Source organism: Phyllobates terribilis, unplaced genomic scaffold (genome assembly GCF_046119375.1).
Source record: "Phyllobates terribilis strain yellow unplaced genomic scaffold, ASM4611937v1 Scaffold_10__3_contigs__length_209671492, whole genome shotgun sequence".
Lineage (NCBI taxonomy): Eukaryota > Metazoa > Chordata > Amphibia > Anura > Dendrobatidae > Phyllobates > Phyllobates terribilis.
Window position 1 is genome coordinate 108,239,049 of NW_027362770.1, and position 24,251 is coordinate 108,263,299.

Sequence of the window (24,251 nt, forward strand, 5' to 3'; positions counted from 1 at the left end):
TGGTCGCACTAATGACTTGTATAGCGGTAAAATTATGTTCTCCTCATGAGCATCTATGCCTCTTTTAATGCATCCCATTATTTTATTTGCCTTTGCAGCAGCTGCCTGACCCTGGCCACCAAACGTGAGCTTGTCGTCCACCAATACACCCAGGTCTTTTTCAGTTACAGTTTTGCCCAGTGTTTTACAATTAAGCATATAATTATACATTTTATTTCCTCTGCCCAAGTGCATTACCTTACATTTATCCCCATTAAAGCTCATTTGCCATTTATCAGCCCAAGCTTCTAGTTTACATAGATCCTCCTGTAATATAAAATTGTCCTCTGTATTGATTACCCTGCAGAGTTTAGTGTCATCTGCAAATATTGAAATATTACTCTGTATGCCCCCTACAAGGTCATTAATAAATATGTTAAAAAGAAGGGGGCCCAATACTGACCCCTGTGGTACCCCACTGTTAACTGTGACCCAGTCTGAGTGTGCTCCATTAATAACCACCCTTTGCTTCCTATCACTGAGCCAGTTCTTAACCCACATACATATATTTTCCCCTATCCCCATTGTTCTTATTTTATGTATCAACCTTTTGTGTGGAACCGTATCAAAAGCTTTTGAAAAGTCCATATACACAACATCCACTGCATTTCCAGTCCGGAACTTGCCTCCTCATAAAAACTGATCAGATTAGTTTGACAGGAACGGTCCCTCGTAAACCCATGTTGATATTGGGTCATGAGGTTATTCTTCTTCAGATACTCTAGTATAGCATCTCTTAGGAAACCCTCCAGGATTTTACCCACAGTAGAGGTTAAGCTTACTGGCCTATAATTTCCAAGTTCGGTTTTTGTCCCCTTTTTGAATATTGGCACCACATTTGCTATACGCCAGTCGTGTGGTATAGACCCTGTTATTATGGAATCTGTAAAGATTAAAAATAATGGTCTATCTATGACGTTACTTAATTCCTGCAGTACTCGCGGGTGTATCCCATCCGGGCCCGGGGATTTGTCAACTTTAGTGATTTTTAGACGCCGCCGTACTTCCTGCTGGGTTAAGCAAGTGACATTTAATGGAGAATTTTTGTTATCGCTAATCATGTTTTCTGTCATGCGATTTTCTTGTGTAAATACGGTTGAAAAAAAATCATTTAGCATATTGGCTTTTTCCTCATCCTCATCCACCATTTCACCCAGACTATTTTTAAGGGGGCCAACAATATAATTTTTTAATTTCTTACTATTTATGCAGTTAAATAATATTTTGGGATTATTTTTAGTTTCTCTGGCATTGAGTCTCTCTGTCTCCATCTTTGCTGCCTTGATTTGGTTTTTACAGAATTAATTTAATTTTCTGTATTTATTTAATGCCTCATAACTACCTACTTGCTTTGGTTCTCTAAATGCTTTCTTTTTGTCACTTATTGCGCCCCTTTCAGCTCTATTTAGCCATAGTGGTTTCCTCCTATTTCTAGCATGTTTATTCCCATAGGGTATATATTGTGCACAGGTCCTATTCAGGATGCTAATAAATGTCTCCCATTTGCTTTGAGTAGTTTTATGTCTCAGGATATCGTCCCAGTTTATTGCACTAAGATCCTCTCTCAATTGTTGGAAATTTGCCTTCCTGAAGTTTAGTGTCCTTGTAACCCCTCTACTACACATCATATAAAAGGCGAAACTTGTCTTTGTAATGTAATCATTTCAAACCCCAAACTATTTATATGCGCATGTAGCTCTTTAAAAGACATGTCCAGCATTGCCTTTACATGGCCAGTCTGTGCCTCCATTACTGAGAAATCAGTGTTTGAATGATATGTAAATTGATATGGTAGCTCTAAAGTCTTTGCCACTCCAGCTCTAATACACACAGAGCACCGACTACGTCTGCTAGAGAATAGAGCTGGAGTGACAGAGACTTCAGGTGTACCATAGCTATTTGTGCATCAATTCAAAAGCTGATTTCTCAGGAATGGAGGAATGGACTGGAAATGTAAATGTATTGCTGGACTTCTCTATGAAAGAGCTACATACTCATATAAATAGCTTAGGGGGTGCAATCCTATTGAAAGATTCCCTTTAATCACGGCCTCTGTCCTCTGGTTCATTCTATCTCCACATGCTGACTTATCAATAAAATCTAAATCTTAATAGCATATTTAAGTGAGCACCGTGGTATTTAGTACCATCATTCAGGTACTGAAGCTCATTAATTCATCTTATGCATAGTTCAATAAGACACCTTTTAGTAACTTTATGGCTTAGTCCTATGTGGCTCAACCACAGATCTTGTCTGTGTACGTGTTGGGTTTTTAATCATGTTTTATAGATAACATAAATGAACACAGCTTACTATTTTGCATTAGCCCTGCGGACTCTCTCTTTTGGGTGGCTGCTTGACTTTTAGTGCTTTATGAACACTCCTATTCAGCCAGAGTTAATACTTCTTTAAAGGGGTTGTCTGAGACTTTAGGATAGGCCATCAAAGTCTGATCAGTAAGGGTGTAACACCTGGCACACTTGCCGATCACCTGTTCCCGGTATCAGCCACAATTGCTCAGTTACGGAGATGCGCAGCACAGCTCTGTCAACATAATCGTAGCCGTGACTAAGTACTGCACATCCACCCTCTATTGACTGGAATAGGGGACAAATATGCAACTCTCAGCCGCAGCCACTACACAGTCGACGGACCTGTGCAGCTCTGTAACGGAGCACCAAGAACAGCTGATCGTCGGGGGGGTGCAGGGTGTCGCACCCCCACTCATCAGACATTGATAACCTACCTCAAGTATAGGCCATCAATGTTAAAGTCCCAGACAACCCCTTTAATGTGAAGTTATCTCTGAAGGCAGTGAGGAGCAGGGAGAGCAGTCAGAACTGTGCAAGAGCTCTGATGGATTTGTAACATTTTTGGATAGTGCCCAGCTAGATAAAAGACTTCCAGACACTGAAGCAGCAAGATGGTTGGCAATTTTTAATTAAGAATACTTAAAAAGTTACTGAACTTTGTATTTAGAAAGCAAAAGACATAAAAAACTGTGATAAAGTGTATATAACCTTTAGTATCCAGCTTCTGATATTAATTATACATTTGTTTTTTCACCTTTTTCAAGAGTTGTTCCTTTGCGATTCTAGCTGTTTTCGCAGTTTCGGTTGTCAAGTTTCTATAATTCTCTGCAGCTGTGACTCGGGTTTGTCCTATAAAGGCCGTTCCTTCCATCATAGACTTCCAGACAGAAATCACGCTCCTACGGGGATGAAAGAGACCATTCAGCTAACATCCAAAAACATGTAATAAATACAGATAAACAGAATACGCCAGAATTTTTTTTTTTTTTACGAGTACAAGAAAAAAAACAAGGGGTGTCTATATTTTTCTCAAGTGTGGTCAATTTAAGTATTGTAAAGTGAAAAAAAACTATCATAAAATATGTTTTCGATCAACATGCAGCAGAATTAACTAATAAAAGTAATGTGCGTTCATGTGGGAGAGGCACATTTAGTGTCAGCGGGCCCAATATAACTATTATGCCTTCAAGGACTTGTTCAGACACGCGTATTTTTGGTCAATGCGCAAAAACTTTTTTTTTTCACAACTTGCAGCATCTCTTCTATTCCTTTATAGAGGAGATTCACCCTTTAAATTTATTGTGCAAGTGCATAAAAAACACATAGGACATAAGTATACCCTACATGCACTATATGTATATCAATTTTTAACTAACCCATTACACTATATTGTCAATTTTAAACATTGATTTTATTGGGAAATCAAAAACGGACATGAGGATGAAATACAGACGAAAAAAACTTACATATGGCGAAATTAGTTTTTCTTCTGGATCAAAAAATGGACGATTTTTAAACAGTCATCTGAACCCGGCCTAGGGGCTCGTTCATACAAGGTTGTTTTCGATCAGTGTGTGCTCAGTTTGCGCACGTACAGCACACTGGTCCAATAGTATCCCGATATGTGAATGTGGCTGCCCCAATGCAACTGCCTGGACCCACCCTGAGCCCCATTCTTAAACAGGAGTGGAGAAGCATGATGAAGAATCAAATCTAGAATCATTTTTGAAAAAGACTATGAGAGTAAAGTTAAATTAAAGAAGTTATCCACTACTTGGGCACCCTTTACTCAAAAAAGCTTATACTCCCCTCCCGTGCCGGCGCCGTTCCAGTGGTGTCATCACATGCGTTCCTGGGGCTCTCGTGCGCTTGTTATGACACATGGGCCTGGCGCCCAATCAGCGCTGGATGAAGCGTTTCAGTGTGAAACGCGCGTCGGGTGTGGTGGGTCACTGGACTGTATCAAGGTAATGTTGTGTGCCATGCTTACTTTATATCGATTTACTATCTATGTCACTTTATGTTAAGTTATACCATACCTAGTAGGTATTTGACTGCATTATGCCTTTAGCACTATTGCTATTTAATTTTCTTGCTCATTAGCGTTCAATAGCCTTTCATGTTTCTATTACCTACAACATGCTATCATATACCTTTAGGTTATTATAGACAATCAATGAATCAATTAATGCTTTACTTGTGAGATATACACATGAAAACAACAGTTTTTTTTGTATTTAAGCATTTAGGATTGCATAACTCATTATTACCATATATATATTTTTGACGCACAAACCCGTTAATCACTGCACATGTTTATCCAGGTATACCCACTTATTGTCTTACCAGTGGTTTTCTCACTTTTTTTTTATACATATCTCTATATTGTTTTTATATTCATGTATTTAATAAAATTCTAAACATTTTAACTTTGGCCCTTGTGTAAAGCTTTTCTTTTTGGAGTATATAGTGTCTATAGGACTGCCAAGCCCAGCACTCAGCCGTTAGTCAGACATTGAATGGGGCAGAGGCCGAGCAAGAACACCTCCGCTCCATTCTGGATGGGACTGCAGAACTTTGTTCTCGGGATTGCTGGGGGTCCACTGATATGGGATAGCTTCATTTTTTGTCCTTTAAAGGGAACCTGAAACCAGTTTTTCATTAGGAAAAGAAGTTTATCCAAGAGCATGCTAGAAGTACTGCTAGGATTGATCAGGGCAGAGATGGAGATGTGGAGTTACAATGTTCTGGCTATTAGTTCGCTCATTTTCCCCCTTTGGGCATGGGTAGTGAAGTTATAAAGAGCCCAGTGGCATGATCAGTGCTGGGACATGGACTATGCAAGGTCCCTTCACCGGCCTAATAACTCCTGTTGAGCCTTTTATACATAGAGCAATCTGGGATAAAACGTTATTGTAAACGAATGGCAGTCTAATAATGAATGGAAGTGCGAGCTGGGTCTGCCTGGTCATTACTGCGGCCCTTTTGCTCTGTGGGTCTTCCCTATAATCGCACAGATCATCCATCTAATAAATATGGAGTTCAGGATAAATTCTGTTCTGTTTAAGAAGGTTACTTCATAATTTGAAGAATAATGTTTCCATTGTAAACTATGATAAGCACAGAAGCTGGAAGCAATCATAAATAATGCCGCATACAAATTATTAATTGAAATTAGTAGCTTAGTAACTCTGTCCTCCTTCACTTTCTCATTATACATCATATAAAATTTCCCTGTTATCACGGCTGATTGTCATCTACTCTGTTTGCCAGAATAACCTCTCAGCCAAAGTACGAAGCATCCATTTACCGCAGGATTACGGCCTTCTGCCAAGTCTTATTTGGACCTTATAAAAAAATATATAAAAAAGGAAGTGAATTCTGACAGTACAATATCAGGGCAGAAAACTCAGATGTTACATTTACCCACTTCCTCCCGAGTAAATTAATTTCCCTTTAAAAAATTATTCTAATAAATTTAAAGGGGTTGTCCACTACTCAAACAAATCTTTTCAATTGCTATATCCCCCCCACCTGAGGAAAATAAAAACAGCCTGTACTAATCTCCAGTGCCGGTGCAGTTCCAGAGATGTTGGCGCCGTTCTCACGGAGCTTGCCTGAGAATGGGCCACTTCACTCGCACTTCCTTAGGATGGAACTGATATCTGGAAGAAGTGAGATCTGCTGCTCCTCTCTGACTTCCTCCGAATGGGAAGAAATGTAAATGGATCTCATGATCACTAAGCACAATACCAAGTGTCGACCAGAGTGGTGTAAGGGAGTCAAGTAACTGAAGTCGGTTTTTTGGAGTATGTTACCTATTGTGGGCTGTTTTTGGACTGCCGATTGTATTGTCTTCCCTGAGAGTCAGTCAGCGGCTTTCTCATAGAGAACACAGGAGCCCTCGACTGAGGGAACGCGACTGCGTATGGGAGTGTCGGCTGAGATTGAGAAGCATCGTTCGGCCGATAGCCATCTCATGTGTATGGCCAGCCTAAAAGTTTTGGGAAGCGAGTGTTCGGTTCCAGCAAAGTCCCCCTTTCAGAAAGAGAGCACCATAAAGACATGATTTGGTGTAGAGGTCCTCCACCAGTCTCGTCTCCTCCATCAGTGACATAGATGCGTGACCGCTAAAGCCAATCTATCAGTGCAGCACTGACACACCGTTCGCTGCGGTGACCACCGATTCACTGTAGCAGTCACAGATTGATAACGCTGAAAGAGAAGGAGAAGAGTCCGGCAGGAGACCTGACCAGCGGGGCGGAGGTTCAGCAGGTGATCCATAGGCAACAGGAAAGCGTCAAGGTTTTCTACATCCAAAACTGGTCCCATTGTTATCATATTAAAATGCATATTGTAAAAATAATTCTCTCTATTATTGAGGAGCGAGGTTTCACCCAGTAAACTAAACATAACTTATTTTTAACTGCAAGGAAATAGATGTTTTTGCAAAAACTTCTGACATTGGGTCAGATTGATTCACCGAAGCATCATCTGGTAAAATCAGCGACAATGGGGTTGAAGGGCTTCGCCAGTGATAGGAACCAACGGGGCGGATCATAGGGATAGTTTCTTCTTATAGGTGTTATTTTGTAAGTAGCCAGTTTTCACATGATGAGGCAGACAAACCACTCCACCAATGGCCTACTAGAGGATAAAACGTTTGACATCCATAAGACAGAGGTATCATATTTTTCAGCCATAATACCATTTAGTACTCAATGTATACAGCTGTTTTATGTTGCACTATGCCTGTAAAGGGTAAATTGAGTCATGACTGCATGGGGTAAAACTGTAGAAGAAGATTTAGCCCAACATCTAAGTAGCTCTGACGATCCAAAGGAATAGATTTGCCAACAGTCCCAATTTTGTTGACATTCCCAGCAACCAAACTGCAATAGGGGTACATGTGCCACCCTAAAGTGGGCATTTCAGGCTGTTTAGGGGTGTTTCCAAAGGTGGTCTAAGTAGCTCTGACGATCCAAGGTAATATATTTGCTAACAGTCCCAATTTTGATGACATTTCCAGCAACTAAACTGCAAAAGGGGTATATGCGCCAACCCAAAGTGGGCGTTTCAGGCTGTTTGAAGCTGTTTACAAGGGTGGTGCTTAAATGTCTTGGTTTGGGACATTAAAATGTTGAAAAGGAAAATGCTAATACTACTTATAGGTGTTGTCCAGAACTCAACAATTGATGACCTCTACGTGGGAAATCAATGGGGTCTAACACCCTGCAATCCCACCAATCAGCTGGATATATGTGATGGATTGGGGCATATTTCAAGGGGTTGGGATGTCAGATGTCGGACTCCCATTTATCTCATATTGATGACTGATCCTGAGAATAAATCATGAATTGTTAAGTCGACTGTCAATCAGCGTGAAGTCGGCAGTCATGCCCCAACAATAGAGTAGAGCAGAGCAGAAGAGAATCCGCTGCTCTGTTGACGAGTCATCAGTGGAAGCTGCTGAGTCACCAGAAGGATCGGTCGGTGGTCGCTCTGTGCCGGCAGAGATCGGTGTCGGTCACAACAGGCAGGTAGGTAGGTAGCAACTACTTGCCTAAAAACTAAGTCCTGGATAAGTCCTTTAAGAAAAACAAGAGTAAATTTGAAAGGTCAAAAATCAACTCCGAGATGAGCTTTTAGTTACGGTCTGATACAAAACACGACTTTCACGGGCAATATATCACGTCGGTACCAAAAGGGACATTATTTGGGTTCCTGCGGTTTTACACATTGCTCATGATCACCCACCTACCTGCACTCACTGGTTTCGTTCTTTCCGCGATGCCAGTCTCTCTTCAGGAATTGACTCGCCAGCCTCTGTAAAGCCTGAAGGTCACAAAAACAGTAAGTTGATAGATGTCCTCTGTCTGGCCGTGGTGTTTACAGGAACATCTTGCTTTTTTAGCATTGCCCTGCTACATTTAGCACTTACACATAGAGCGCACACATTCCAGTACCAGTCCCATCTGTGCCAACAGACACAAGGGTCAGAAATGCTCTAACAAATATTGCTTCTAGCCAAAAGGGATGTGTGCACTAGCTGCCAGTAACATGGTTCACACAGGAACACGACTGACCCATGACCACAAAAATTATGTGGACGCATTTCAGCAAGATGAAAATCAGCTCTGCCCGCCAGAAACATGATAACGGACGGGAGCTGCAAACCTGATCTACATCTAGGAAAAGCGCAGCAGCTCAGAACCGGAGTCCACATCTTTATTGCTTTTTGCTAACAATAATCTGTAAGATACTAGTGAACATTACATGTACATTAGAAAAAAAGTCAGAGAAATCTTGCAATTTTGGTGGGAAAGGCCGACCATCTATAATATACATGGAGTGGGAGCCCCCCGACTCTCCACTGACACAAGATGTTGGGGGAAAGATCGATTGGAACTTAACATCTAATATTATATATAAAACTGTTACTAAGACTATACAATATAAAAGACACAGTGTATTCAAAACAATTAGTTCCACCCATAAATCTTGGATTCTTTTGGCTTTCATAACCCATATAGATTCAGTTTCCTATACCTCAGCTAGGCTCCAGCTATCTCACATTAAATATGATTTTCAGGATTGTCAATTCCTACCGACCAAATCACTGTGTGTAGCAGTAAGTGCAGTCATATGTATAAAAGGAATGGTCTCGCCCAATTCCTACAGATGTCTGAAGATAATGCCGAAAGATCTTGACGCAGGGAATAGGGTAAAATCCAGAACCCAATGATTCTCCGTAGGACGAGATGAGAGACCCAGATACTTCTCCCGACACGTTTCCTCCTTATTTTGGATTCATCAGGAGAATCATAGTGAAGTCATCATCCTCATGAATATAATTGGGATCCTCGCTGTGTCACGCGGTTCATGTGTGGTCTCCAGCTTAAATCTATCTCATTTGCCTATTAATATTATTTTTTATTATAGCGCCATTTATTTCATGGCGCTTTACATGTGAAAGGGATATACACAGCACAAACAATTACAATAATCTTGAATAAAACGTGATGGTGACTGGTACAGGAGGAGCGAGGACCCTGCCCGTGAGGGTTCACAGTCTATGTTAATGAACACGCGAGAGAGGAAGCTCCGTCATCTCCGGCTGCCTGAGCGCGTCACATCCGGCGATTGGAAGGCTCCGGTGTATTCCGGTGAACCGCAAACCTCACTTCCGGGTCGTCCCATAAATTCCGCTGACATCACCGTCGAAAGCAAGCTTGTCAGTAACTATCCCCATCAGTGCACATTATTCAGCAGTGAGTATAAATACATAATAACACCAGAAGATTGTGTCTCAGACTCCTGGAAGGCAAGATTAATCACCATTTCATTACTTTGATTAAAATCTGCCGCCAGTGATATGAGCGAATAGCATAATGTGCGCTCATTGATCTTGATCTCAATTGATCAATCAAACTGAGAAATCACTTTTTTGATTTTGATTTTAGGCAAGTATACTCTTAAATGCAGGAATATATTAAAGCATAATACAGCATTGTCATCCGTTTTCTTTGGAGTCGGGGTGAGTCCAGTCTTTTTTAATGGCCTCACTGTACGCTTCCCTAAGAATTATGTCTGGGTAACCTCTTTCGAGGAACCTTCTCCTTAGGTCACTAGCTTGCTGTTTGTAGTTATATGTGTCAGAGCAATTTCTCCGAACGCTTAAAAACTGACCTTTAGGCTGTGTGCCCACGATGCGTTTTTTTAAGCGTTTCCGCAGCGGCAAAAACGCTGCAGAAACGCTTATAAAACGCATGGTAGAAGGCCTGCCATGTTCCCCAATGATAATCTGTATGTGCTGTGCACATGCTGGGAAATTTCCGCTGCGGATTATCACTGCGGAAAAAAACGCAGCACTACCAATTATTTTGCGGAAGCGCTGCGTTTTCACCACCATTGACTTGCATTGGAACGCATCACTGTATATGTAGATGCGCATTCCATACATTCTAATGTGCGGATGGTACCCGGGTGTAGATGAGAGGAGACTCTCCTCCGGACCTGGGTACCATTGAAAACTGTAAAAAAAGAATAAAATAAAAAATAAATATATACTTACCTTCTGGCGGCCCGCTCCTCCTTGCTTGGCTGCAGTTAGCGATGGAATGAAGGACCTGCGCTGACGTCAGAGTCATGTGATGGGTCACGCGACGCTGACGTCGGCAGGTCCTTCAGTCTACAGCTGCCGGCAGCTGGGACGGTGAAGCAAGCCAGCGCGGGCCATCGGAGGGTAAGTATAGATTTATTTTTTGACATTCTCTCGGGTCACACTATATAAATCCATGCTGGTTGCATGGATTTATATAGTGTGACCAAGTTGACAAGCACTTTCCAAGTGATGCTAAAATCGCTTGGAAAGCGCTTGTCAACCCGCATGCGGAAATGCATGTGAAGAACGCTTCACATCCGCATGTCCCTGTCAGGAAAATGCATGTACAATCCGCATGTACAATCCGCATGTACAATCCGCATGCGTTTTTTTCTGCCAGGGAGATGCAGAAACGCTCAGGAAAAAATCCTGAGCATTTCTGCATCGTGGGCACATTAGGGATTCCTCTTTTTTGCGCGATGGGGTGGCTATTCTCCCATCGGAGTAATGAGTTGGTCTCGGTGGGTTTTCTATACGTTCTTGTGTTGAGATGATCTTCCAAAGTTCTAGTGATGAGTTAATCAAGAAATGGTAATCTCATGATATCAGTTCCATAGGTGAAGGAGAGCCCTATGTTATTGATGTTTAGCGTTTGTACGAACCTAGCGAAGACCTCATTCTTTCCCTTCCAAAGGACAAACACGTCGTCACTGTATCTCAGCCATAGTAGGATGTTCTCACACTCAGATATCGGTTCATCACTGAAGACAATGGTTTCCTCCCACCAGTCCAGGAGCAAATAACAAACAGCCACATTTACACACTTCTCAGTACACAAATGCTTTAAAATATTCCTGCGTTTAAGAGTATACTTGCCTTAACTCAAAATCATAAAAATTAATTTCTCAATTTGACTGATCAATTGAGTTCAATGGGTGCATACTGCGCTATTCACGCATATCACTGGTGGCAAATTTTAATCAAAGTGATGAAATGGTGATTAATATTGTCTTCCAGGAGTCTGATACACAATCTTCTGGTGTTATAATTTATTTATATTCACCCCTGAATTATCCACACAGACGGGGATAGTTACCGACAAGCTTGCGTTCCACATTTAAAAAGACTGAAACAAGATAGGTTCAGGCAGGATGCCATACATGAACCGCGCGATACAGAACTGGAACTCTAGTGCCACCTATAGGAAGTAGCAATCCTAAACGTCAATATCTACTCTCTAACAAGCCTTGTCACATGACTTAGGATAAAATCCAGAAAAGAGATCTCAATTTGCAGACACTGTGATTCGGGGTACTGCCCCTCGTCAGTGCAAAGTGTGATTCAAGGGGTAACGTTTCTCCTTGTGGAGAGTGACATGTTAAGCATGTCAAGGTGAGTTAGAGAGTCAATATTGACTTTTAGATTGTTACTTCCTGTAGGTGGCACTAGAGTTCTAGTTCTCTTCCTCTCTGAAGAGACAATTTGCATATTTCCCAGAGGAGCATTGTGGCTTAAAAAGTCTCCTCACCTTGATGTGGTTAACATGTCACTCTCCGCAAGGAGAAATGTTACCCTTTGGATCCTGATATATAACATTATATGTTAAGTTTTAATCACCAATTTTTGCTATGTCTTATATATCAATTTTGGGGTTTTGATAATAAACAGCTGTTTTTTTTGCTTTTTTTTAAAGATGGATTGGGCATCCTGACTTTCAAAATGCCAGATGCTTTTGTTTTCCTAAGGCCACGGCCCCATTATCAGTATTTGATCAGTATTCGGTCAGTACTTTTTCTCAGGAGTGGGAGCCAAAACCAAGTGAGGAACAATAAGAGAAAAAGTAGTGCACTAATTCTGCATTTATCACCCACTCCTGGTTTTGGCTCCCACTCGTGAGAAAAAATACTGACTGAATACTGACCAAATATTGGTAGTGGGGCCGTGGCCTAACTGATAAACTGCTGTCAAAAATCACTGGCAGTAGCTTACTCCCTTCTCGACATGGAAAACACATGCATGCTCACGCAAAATGAGTGTGCATGTCTATGGAGAAGTCAGGAAAGGGAGCTGAAGCCATCATAGTTGTATGTGCAGTTCTGGGTTACAGTAAGGGCTGTAAGCATTTACAGTAGATTATTTTAATGTGTAAACTAGATATAGAGGGAACTTAAAATATGCAAAAATCATCAGATTCATGGTGCTCAAACTGCAGACAGGATGCATCAGAGTCTGGCTACATGATTGCAGCCAGGTATAATTATTTCGGAGAAGCTCTGGTGTCTCAGAGGAAATATATTTTAATCAGTTAACAATCAGGCCATTTATCCACGTTCTTCACAAGGAATATTTTCGGATTTTTTTCTGTGTATGTGCTTTAAAAGGGCTGTAAAATTTGATCTTTCAGATATTCGAGTAATTTTTACATTTTTTTTCGTGATATATTGGGTCTAATTTTTCATACTTACTTTATTTTTCTTTGGATGATATTGGTAGGAAAATAAAGAAAATATGTGTTGGTTTTCACATTTTTTTTTTTAAATGACCACAATCAACTACTGAAATACATTTTACATTTGTTCCGCTTTCCTTAACAATTATTTTTATATATTGGACACAATTTTTGACAGGACAGTGGTGGGACTAGTAACAGTGAAATGGATTGGCATCAGCCTTTTTTTATTTTACTATTTATTTTTCTTACTTTCCTTTTTATTTATGTGTTTATCTACATTTTTTTTTTTTTTTTTTTAAACCTTTTTCAACATTTTTTTTCCCCTGATTTCCCCTGTAGCTAGGCTTGATGTAATAACCCTAATTACAGTGGGAATTCTGCCTCCTACCTGCATAGCAGAGGTTTCTGGGTCTCCTAGGATCCAGTAGCTACTTCCACCTTCCTAGACCCAGTGACGGTTCCACATGACTGCAGGAACCGAATGCGGAAGCGCCGTTCACGCGTCTTATTACGGTATACACAATGTTTTTCAGTGCTGTGTATACAGTGATCAAGAAGACAAAGACAATAACAAACTGTCTCTGCCTTCTCCATGGGGAGTCTACCTGTGTCTGTCAGCTGGATCTCAGCTCCTCCAATGCACAATCATGGCTTAGATTGTCACTGAAGGGTAGAACATGGACTGCCCAGACATTTATTCTCTATGGGCGGCTCACAAGTAGTTAAAGATCCAGCCAGAGACTAGCCTTATCCGATGCCGCACCTGGAAGTCTTCTCCCAGTGCCACTATAGGTGATTGACAGGTCTCTCACTACGCGACGCACTGGAAGAAGAGGGCCAGGGGTGGAGTTGGACTAGTCTGGTCTCCCGGCCAGATGTTTAAAGTACGGTATAGTTTCTCTGAAATGCCGAAAGATATACCCGGTTGCAATTGTGCAGCTAGACGCTAATTCATATATGCAAACAGGAATCTGGAACTCAAAATAATGCCAATTATTTGATCAATTCATAGGCATATTTCTCCTGGCGACGAACAAATAAGCTCCATATTGCCATATATCATACTGATCTCTGCTCATCTGCACCATAAGGTGCATGTCTGAAGAAGGTCGGCGAGACCAAAACGTCAAAATTTGTCTATACAGAGTTCATTGATCAAATACTAAATCTGGCATTATATGATTTGCATCCTGAATTTTCATTAGTTTTCCCCTCTAAAGAAAATGGATATTCACTCCTCTCCACACCCATAGTCCCGTCGTCGAGAGGAGTGAATATCCCCGCAGCTCACCTCAGTGTCTGAGGGTGCATGGCAGTGATGTCATGCGCTGCTTAGATGCTGAGATCAGCTGCTGGCAGCAGAACAGGACGCAGCGCTGGAGCAGACGGGAGGAAGGTGAGTAAAAGTGTTTATTTTTTTCATGTGTGCAGTGATGGGAGGCCATGTATACCAGGATAGGAGGGGCCATGCATACCAGGATTGGGAATGAGGGGGGCCATGCATACCAGGATTGGGAATGAGGGGGGCCATGCATACCAGGATTGGGAATGAGGGGGCCATGCATACCAGGATTGGAGATGCGGGGGCCATGCATACCAGGATTGGAGATGCGGGGGCCATGCATACCGGGATTGGAGATGCGGGGGCCATGCATACCGGGATTGGAGATGAGGGGTGCCAGGCATACCAGGATTGGGAATGAGAGGGCCATGCATACCAGGATTGGGGATGTGGGGGCCATGCATACCAGGATTGGAGATGAGGGGAGCCATGCATACCAGGATTGGGGATGTGGGGGCCATGCATACCAGGATTGGAGATGAGGGGTGCCATGCATACCAGGATTGGGAATGAGAGGGCCATGCATAACAGGATTGGGGATGTGGGGGCCATGCATACCAGGATTGGAGATGAGTGGGCAATGCGTACCAGGATGGGGAAATTTACCAGCAGCTGCTGCATTTCCCACCCTAGGCTTATAGTCGAGTCAATAAGTTTTCCCAGTTTTTTGTGGTAAAATTAGGTGTCTCGACTTAGGCTATGTGCCCACGATGCAGAAATGCTGCATATTTTTTCCGCTTCTCCCTGGCAGGAAAAACGCATGCGGATTTTACATGCGTTTTTCCTGACAGTTAGAAGCGTTTGTCAAGTGTTTTTGCATGCATTTCTGTATGCGGGTTATCAAGCGTTTTTCCAAGCGATTTTAGCATCACTTGGAAAAGTGCTTGACAACTTGGTCACACTATATGAATCCATGCAACTGGCATGGATTTATATAGTGTGACCAAGTAATAGTTAAAAGAAAAGAATAAGAATGGTAAAAAATAAAAAATAAAGATTATACAGCGCTGCGTGACCTGTCACATGACTAAATAACGTCATCGCAGGTCCTTCACACCACCGCGACCCATACAACAGACCAGACGGAGCGGAGAAAATACCAGGGGACATCGGAAGGTAAGTATAATCTTTATTTTTTATTTTATTCCTTTTTTTACAGGTACTATGGTACCTGGGTCTGGAGGAGAGTCTCCTCTTCTCCAAACCCGGGTACCATCCACACATTGAATCGCTTAATATCCGTGTGTGCAAATGTGCTGACACGGATAATATGCGGTTCAATGCAAGTCAATGGCGGCAATTACGCTGCGTGTCTGCAAAATTAATGGACATGCTGCGTATTTTTCCGCAATGATAATCCGCAGTGGAAATTTCCTCAGCATGTGCACAGCACATGCGGATTATCATTGGGGACCATGGGCACGTATTACCAAGCGGTTTTTAAGCGTTTTCGCTGCGGAAATTCCGTGGCAAAAATGCTTCAAAAAACGCATAATGGGCACGCAACCTTATATTCGGGTCGGCTTACACTCGAGTATATACGGTATATATGTCTTAAGTTTGATACACATCCAGTGTTTTATTTTCACTACCTGTGTTGCACTTTAATTATAGTTTAGGTGTACACCAGGGTCCTTAGGGAGGGCCATATCGTAATTATTAGGGTGCCAACCTCCGCGAATAAGTCGGTACACTTTAGGGACTAATAGGGAGTTCATAGTCCCCTTATACCCTATCCCGATTATTATTTCTCGGGCCTAATAGACTCTGTATATTTATATATACAGACACAACTCTATAATTTGTTACCTTTAGAGTGTTTGAGAGTTTTATAGATAATAAAAGTTATATTTTAGGGGTCTATCTTCTTGTTGGTTTGATTTATTATTGGGGCCATGCTCAATACAATATTTCATATTTTTTCTATTCTACCCATAACCTGAGTGTATTACTTTCTACCTTTATTTCACCAGGGGTGATGAGGTCCTTGAGAGCCACCTAGCACTACGAGTGGTAAATAAGTGGGTGGCATGACCTACAGGGTTTTCTATACAGGGTGGGCCGTTTATATGTATACACCTAAATTAAAACTAAAACAATGGTGTGCTTGGTTTTAACGTAACTTTATTCTTTCATGAGTTTTTTACAAGCTTATGACCACTTATAAAATGTGTTCAAAGTGCTACCCATTGTGTTGGATTGTCAATGCAACCCTCTTCTCCCACTCTTGACACACTGATAGCAACACCGCAGAAGAAATGCTAGCACAGGCTTCCAGTATCCGTTGTTTCAGATGCTGCACATCTCGTATCTTTATGGTATGGTGCGGTATATGGGCTACATGATGATGTGTTGCCCTCTTTATGTACTGAAGATGGCACGTTCCCTGAGTTTTTCCAACAAGATGGTGCACCACCACATTATGGGTGTCAGGTCCGAGCATTCCTACATGAACAGTTTCCTGGAAAGTGGATTGGTCGTCGTGGGTCAGTTGAATGGCCACCAAAGTCTCCCGATCTGACCCCCTTAGACTTTTATCTTTGGGGTCATCTCAAGGAAATTGTCTATGCTGTGGAGATACGAGATGTGCAGCATCTGAAACAACGGATACTGGAAGCCTGTGCTAGCATTTCTTCTGCGGTGTTGCTATCAGTGTGTCAAGAGTGGGAGTAGAGGGTTGCATTGACAATCCAACACAATGGGCAGCACTTTGAACACATTTTATAAGTGGTCATAAACTTGCAAAAAACTGAATGAATAAAGCTACGTTAAAACCAAGCACACCACTGTTTTTCTTATGAAATTCTCAATAAGTTTGATGTGTCACATGACCCTCTTCCCATTGAAAAAAGTTGGATCCAAAATGGCCGACTTCAAAATGGCTGCCATAGTCACCACCCATCTGGAAAAGTTTTCCCCCTCCCATATACTAATGTGACACAAGCAGGAAGTTGATATCACCAACCATTCCCATTTAATTTAGGTGTATCCATAAAGCTTATTCTTTAGGCATCTGATTTTCTCCCATGTGGTGACATGACAGAAACTGACATTTATGGGGCTTCAGGAACCGGGACGTCCACTGATTTAGTGCCGATCACAGGACTGAAGAGGGTAAAGGCAAAGATGGACCGACAATGTGGGACTAGAACTGACACATGATTCTTAACGTACACGCAGCGCATGGTATATAAACTGCGTTTTATTAAAAAATAAAAATGTTATAACTGAATAATTTGACAGTGGACACTTTATGGCCCAGCTTTATACCAAGGTTCTCTTAAAGGGCCACAATATTAAAAATTATTACTTTTTCTTTGGCAACTGGAAATGTCACCAATGATCCCAAAAAAGGGGCTTAGTGAAATGGAACAGGAACATTACCCATCTAAGCACCATTTCCATCCGTTCTGTGTCAAAAAAAATATGGCTCTTTGCGTTTTCCAACAGTCTCATAGACAAAAATAAGGAATACTCAGGGGGGCAGTGGGAAAAAAATAAGAGGAAAAAATTGCTACTTTTGATCTGATGACAGGTCCCCTTTAAAGTATTATTCACAAGGGACGGAACGGTGGCATGCATGCCCAGCCACTGTGCTATTCAGCCGGGGCATTCCACAGCCCCTTTCTAAGGATGCTAAGTTTTAATGTTGGAAATAGCCCTTTAAAAGGGGACCTGTCACCAGATTAAAAGTGGCCATTTTAGCCCTTATTTTATTCTTGCTGCTCCCCTGAGCATCCCTTTTTTTTTTTTTTCTTAAATCCGCCATAAGGTTCCAGAGATATGAGCCTTTTTATTTTGTGCTAACTGCTGAGAGCTTTAATAAGGGGGCGTGGCTCACAGGGTCATTATGCAGGGCCTCATAATGACACGCCCCCAGGGATTCAGATGAGCCACGCCCCCTTAGTATAGAACACAAAAATAAGTAATAAATTAAAAAGCCAATAACTCTTCAACCGTATGGTGGATTTCAATAAAACCAAAAACTAAATACTCAAGGGGGCAGCGGGAATAAGATAAGAGCAAAAAATGGACACTTGACTTGGTGACAGGTTTTCTTTAAAGTCTGAACAGGAGTTACAGTATATAATATCGGATGACAGAAACATTGAATATAACCTTTTATCAGCACAAAGGAAACATTTTTTACGCATATAATTGCACGCACTTAGCTATAATGTCAGGACGTGATAAACAGACCACAGCTATGTAATAAAGAATTAGTTTCAAGAAAGATGATTTATTGGCAAGTAATGAAGAGCCTACTTTATATTTCCTTTGGACGTGATCCATTCCTGAGCTCTGTGCCAACACACAGTTATTAGTCACTTTTATTGAACTTCAAAGTAGTTTTATTGTGTCTTTTAGACGGATCTGTCCGACATTAAAGGGAATTTTAATGTGCGTGGTAAGCAGTTTGCTAATGTCGCAGGAGCTTTGTATTCATCCCATGGCTTGTGGCTGCTCCTCTGTATGCCGGCTGATCAGTAAACACCACTCTTGTGTCATATTCACGCCATGCGTCCCTCGCTCTGTTCCCTATGTTTATCTACAGTCTCATGGAGGCGACACTGGCCGGAGGGACATATCGTAATGAAACCCCATTTACTTTAGAATTTCAGCTCTAAAATCAAATAGTCAGCTATTTTAACCCGTGAAAGCTGTAGATTTAAAGGGGTTGTCCAGGCTTGGGTGCTAAGTCTATGTGACTGCAGACTTGTGAGTCCTCAAAATGCACTGTCAGGATTTTCCGGGGCCAGGAGCAGGCGGTCATATGACAAGTATGCAATTTGCATACTTACGCCAACATTCCGACTAGACGTGTCCGGCCTCAATCAATTCACTTGCACTGAGCGAGGTCATGCACGTCTAGTTGGCATGTATGCATATCACATACTTGTGGTTATGCACCCGCCGCTCCACGCATGAGCACTGGAGAATCCTGACAGTGCACACACAGCACGCTGAGAATCCCAAGTCTGGACAACCCCATTGAAAAGAATTATCCATTACTGGATAGCCTTCAATTTAGTGCACCATAAAGAATAAAAATAATGTATACTTACTTCCTGCAGCACTGTTTCAGCTATGCCGTTCCCGATGAGAGACGTGACATTATTGTGTAATTTGACAGCTGCAGCCAATCATGATTGTTGGCTGCTCATAAATATTGCATCAAAGCGGACGTCATTCGGACAAAATAGTAAAGGCTGCAGCCGATCAGCATCCGCTGATTGTCACAAAAGCGCTGGTAGACCCGGCACAGACATTGCTGGCATGGCGCCACTGCAGGAGGGAAGTATAAGCTTTTCTTATTTTACTCACCAAATTCTGGCCTTTAAGAATGAGTTGTCCAAGCAGTAGACAACTCCTTTAAATTGAAGATGTGTGTTTATTAACTTGAGGTTTATAAGTTTTAATTCTTTACATAACTATTTCAAATTATAATGTTCTAGCAGTATAAATCCCCCTTCTTTTTGATACAGAGCTCTACAATTCCTGCATTAAAACTGATGTAAAAGATAACATGCTGGCTGCCTTCAGCTACAGCTATGGCCTATGTCTGATAGATCTCTACAATGGGAACTTTAACATTTTGAGCAAAGTTAAAACTTCCAGAAGCCATTATACCATACCCACTATAGGAAAATTAGGTAGTACAAGTTAAAACGTAGCATGGAAGGTCCTGATTATGTGTACCTGGACAGCCATGTCTAGAGCCAGGCCCTGTGCTCACTAGTCAGTCAGTTGGGGGAGCTGAGCAGAGTGGATTTGTGTTGGAGCTGCAGAGAGCCAAGTCAGAATTTCTTTGAGAAGAGACTGCACAGGCCGTGTGCACCAAACTGCAAGTATCACTGGTTGCTATGAATGATGGCTGTTTTGTGTGACCGAACTGGGATTACCTCAGCTTTGTCTGAGATGCCAGTGTCTGTAGTATTGCAGAGAGAAAAAGATCCTTAGGCTATGTGCCCACGATGCAGAAATGCTCTGGATTTTTCCTGCGCGTTTCTGCATCTCCCTGGCAGAAAAAAAGCATGTGGATTAAACATGATTTTTCCTGTCAGGGACAAGCGGAAGTGAAGCGTTTTTCACATGCATTTCCGCATGGTTTTAGCATCACTTGGAAAGCGCTTGACAACTTGGTCACACTATATAAATCCATGCAACCGGCATGGATTTATATAGTGTGACCGAAAGAATGGTAAAAAATAAACGTTTTCGTTCTCCTCCGGACCTGGGTACCATAGTACCTGTAAAAAAAATAATAAAATAAAAAATAAATATTATACTTACCTTCTGATGGCCCCCGGTGTCCTTGTCTCAGGCTTGCCGGCAGCTCGCGGTAGATTAAAGGACCTGTCGACGTCAGCGGTCGAGTTACCCGTCACATGACTAAATGACGTCACAGCAGGTCCTTTTAGTCTACCGCGAGCTGCCGGCAAGCCTGAGACAAGGACACCGGGGGCCATCAGAAGTTAAGTATAATATTTATTTTTTATTTTATTCTTTTTTTTTTTTTTTTTTACAGGTACTATGGTACCCGGGTCCGGAGGAGAACGAAAACGCAGCGCTTCCGCAAAATAACTGGTAGTGCTGCAGATTTTTCAGCAATGATAATCCGCAGCGGAAATTTCCGCAGCATGGGCACAGCACATGCGAATTATAATTGGGGAACATGGCAGACCTTCTACCAAGCGTTTTTTAAGCGGAATTGCCGCTACGGAAACGCTTAAAAAACGCATAGTGGTCACACAGCCTTAATGGTGGACAGACTGTGCATCAGGATAAAAGTTGTCAGTACTGTTTTGAGGGTGAGACCATGCTACATTATTGTGTCTGCCCTGAGAAAGGGCTGTGTTTTCGTTATTGAACATTTTGCGGAAGAAAAGCTGTCTAACTTTATGTTGAAAGTTTATGCAAGAAAATAAACTTTATCCGGTTTGACACAGAAACTCGTACCTGTGTGGACTTCAGCGGCTACCAAAGAGTGTGAATCCCTACACCACCCTAACAAAATAATAAATAAAAAGATGTACAATAAATCCTCCTTGACTTATATGGGTCTGTGCGCTGTGAAAAATGATTAAGTTCTTATACCCCCAAAATGATCACAAAAGTCACCCCATCTTACCTGACCATATTCCTTTTCAATGGCTGCACGCTGCTTGCAGAAAGACCTGGCAAACAAACAAAGTGATTTGCGTTATACAATGCTGACATGAAGGGGCATTCCGGAAATTATCAATGCGTACCTACATCGTAAATCTGTGTTGGCCATACTGGAACTTGGGTCAGACATGTCCACAAATTGTGGCTGTGACTGTTTCCATGCGCAGATCCATCCGCTTATACACGTAGCGGACAGATGCAGGAGCCGCTCCCTGTTAATGCGCACTAGTCTGGTCCATAAATGAGACCAAAGTAGTAAATGCTACAATTTTTTTCCCCGAATTTTTGAACAACAGAAAAAAAGAGAAAAAAAGGCAAATTGGATATAATTTCACACAACAACAAAAAAAAAAATGGGCCAGACAAAATTGTTGGCACCTTTCCAAAACTGTGGGTAAACAACTTTTTTTCAAGCATGTGATGCTGGTTCAAACTCACCTGTGGCAAGTAACAAGTGTGGGCAATATGAAAATCACACCTGAAACCAGATAAAAAGGGGGGGAAGTTTACTCAAGCTTTGCATTTTGTGTGCCACACTAACATGGAGAACAGAAAGAGGAGAAGAGAACTGTCAGAGGACTTGAGAACCAAAATTGTTGAAAAATATCAACAATGTCAAGGCTACAAGTCCATCTCCAGAGATCTTGAGGTTTCTTTGTCCACGGTGCGCAACATAACTCAAGAAGTTTACAAGCCATCGAACTCTAGGCAATCTTCGTGAAGGTGGATGGCAGAGAAAAATTGATGAAAGATTGCAACACAGGATAATCTGTATGGTGGATAAGCAGCCCCAATCAAGTGCCAGAGAAGTTCAAACTGTCCTGCCGGGAGCATCATTGTCAATGCAAACTATTCATCGATATTTGAATGAAATGCTATGGCAGGAGACCCAGGAGGACCCCAATGCTGCAAAAGACACATAGAAAAAGCTAAACTGCACATCATTATGTTTACCAAAAACGGAATGAGGCCTACAAAGAATACAGTATCTACAGTCAAATATGGTGGAGGTTCAAAGATGTTTTGGGGTTGTTTTGCGGCCTCTAGCACTGGGTGCCTTGACTGTGTGCAAGCCATCATGAAATCTGAAGATTACCAAAGGATTTTGGTTTGCGATGTAGTGCCCCGTGGCAGACAGCTGGGTTTGCGGCCAAGGTCATGGGTCTTCCAGCAGGACAATGACCCCAAATATTCTTCAGGAAGCACCCAGAAATGGATGGAAACAAAGTACTGGAGAGTTCTGAAGTGGCCAGCAATAAGTCCAGATCTAAATCCCATTGAACACCTGTGGAGAGATCTTAAAATTGCTGTTGGGAGAAGACGCCTTCACATATGAGAGACTTGGAGCAATTCCCAAAAGAAGAGTGGTCCACAATTCCAGTTGAGAGGTGTAAGAAGCTTGCTGATGGTTATAGGAAGTGATTGATTTCAGTTATTTATTCCAAATATTAAGTTGAGGATGCCAACAGTTTTGTCCAGCCCATTGGGGGGGGGGGGGGGTTGTCTGAAATTGCATCCAAATTTGCCCTTTTCTGCTTTTTTGTGTGTTGTTCAATAAGTACAAAGGAAATAATCATGTGTATAACAAAACATGTGTAACTGCCATAATTTTCTGGGAGAAATACTTCATTTTCTTAAACAATTTTAAGGGAGCCAACACTTTTGGCCATGACTGTGTACAGTATGTATGAATTGTACATTCACACTGAAGGCATAAAAACTATGAATTAACACATATGGAATTATATACTTAACAAAAAAGTGTGAAACAACTGAAAATACAGTTAGGTCCATATATATTTGGACAGAGACAACATTTTTCTAATTTTGGTTCTAGACATTACCACAATGAATTTTAAACAAAACAATTCAGATGCAGTTGAAGTTCAGACTTTCAGCTTTCATTTGAGGGTATCCACATTAAAATTGGATGAAGGGTTTAGGAGTTTCAGCTCCTTAACATGCGCCACCCTGTTTTTAAAGGGACCAAAAGTAATAGGAGAATTGACTCCAAGGCTATTTCATGGACCCTTCGTTATGTCATTCTCAATTAAGCAGATAAAAGGCCTGGAGTTGATTTGAGGTGTGGTGCTTGCATTTGGAAGGTTTTGCTGTGAAGTAAACATGCGGTCAAAGGAGCTCTCCATGCAGGTGAAACAAGCCATCCTTAAGCTGCAAAAACAGAAAAAACCCATCCGAGAAATTGCTACAATATTAGGAGTGGCAAAATCTACAGTTTGGTACATCCTGAGAAAGAAAGAAAGCACTGGTGAACTCATCAATGCAAAAAGACCTGGGCGCCCACGGAAGACAACAGTGGTGGATGATCGCAGAATAATCTCCATGGTGAAGAGAAACCCCTTCACAACAGCCAACCAAGTGAACAACACTCTCCAGGGGGTAGGCGAATCAATATCCAAATCTACCATAAAGAGAAGATTGCATGAAAGTAACTACAGAGGGTTCACTGAACGGTGCAAGCCACTCATAAGCATCAAGAATAAAAAGGCTAGACAGGACTTTGCTAAAAAGCATCTAAAAAAGCCAGCACAGTTCTGGAAGAACATTCTTTGGACAGATGTAACCAAGATCTACCTCTACCAGAATGATGGAAAGAGAAAAGTACGGCAAAGGCGTGGTACAGCTCATGATCCAAAGCATACCACATCATCTGTAAAACACGGCAGAGGCAGTGTGATGGCTTGGGCATGCATGGCTGCCAGTGACACTGGGTCACTAGTGTTTATTAATGCTGTGACACAGGACAGAAGCAGCCGAATGAATTCTGATGTATTCAGAGCCATACTGTGTGCTCAGATCCAGCCAAATGCA

At 41.8% G+C, this 24,251-nt stretch overlaps 1 protein-coding gene across 1 annotated transcript in view; it reads right to left on the reverse strand.

Annotated features, from left to right (window-relative positions):
- The window catches only part of FCHSD1 (FCH and double SH3 domains 1), a 180,204-nt gene that overhangs the window by 82,654 nt on the left and 73,299 nt on the right, over positions 1-24,251 (reverse strand). Inside the window, exons 3-5 of the mRNA XM_073649733.1 lie at positions 21,382-21,427; positions 8,113-8,186; positions 3,106-3,250 (exon numbers count right to left, since the gene is read on the reverse strand). Of these exons, the coding sequence (XP_073505834.1) occupies positions 3,106-3,250; positions 8,113-8,186; positions 21,382-21,427 (265 nt within the window). The remainder of the gene's footprint in view (positions 1-3,105; positions 3,251-8,112; positions 8,187-21,381; positions 21,428-24,251) is intronic.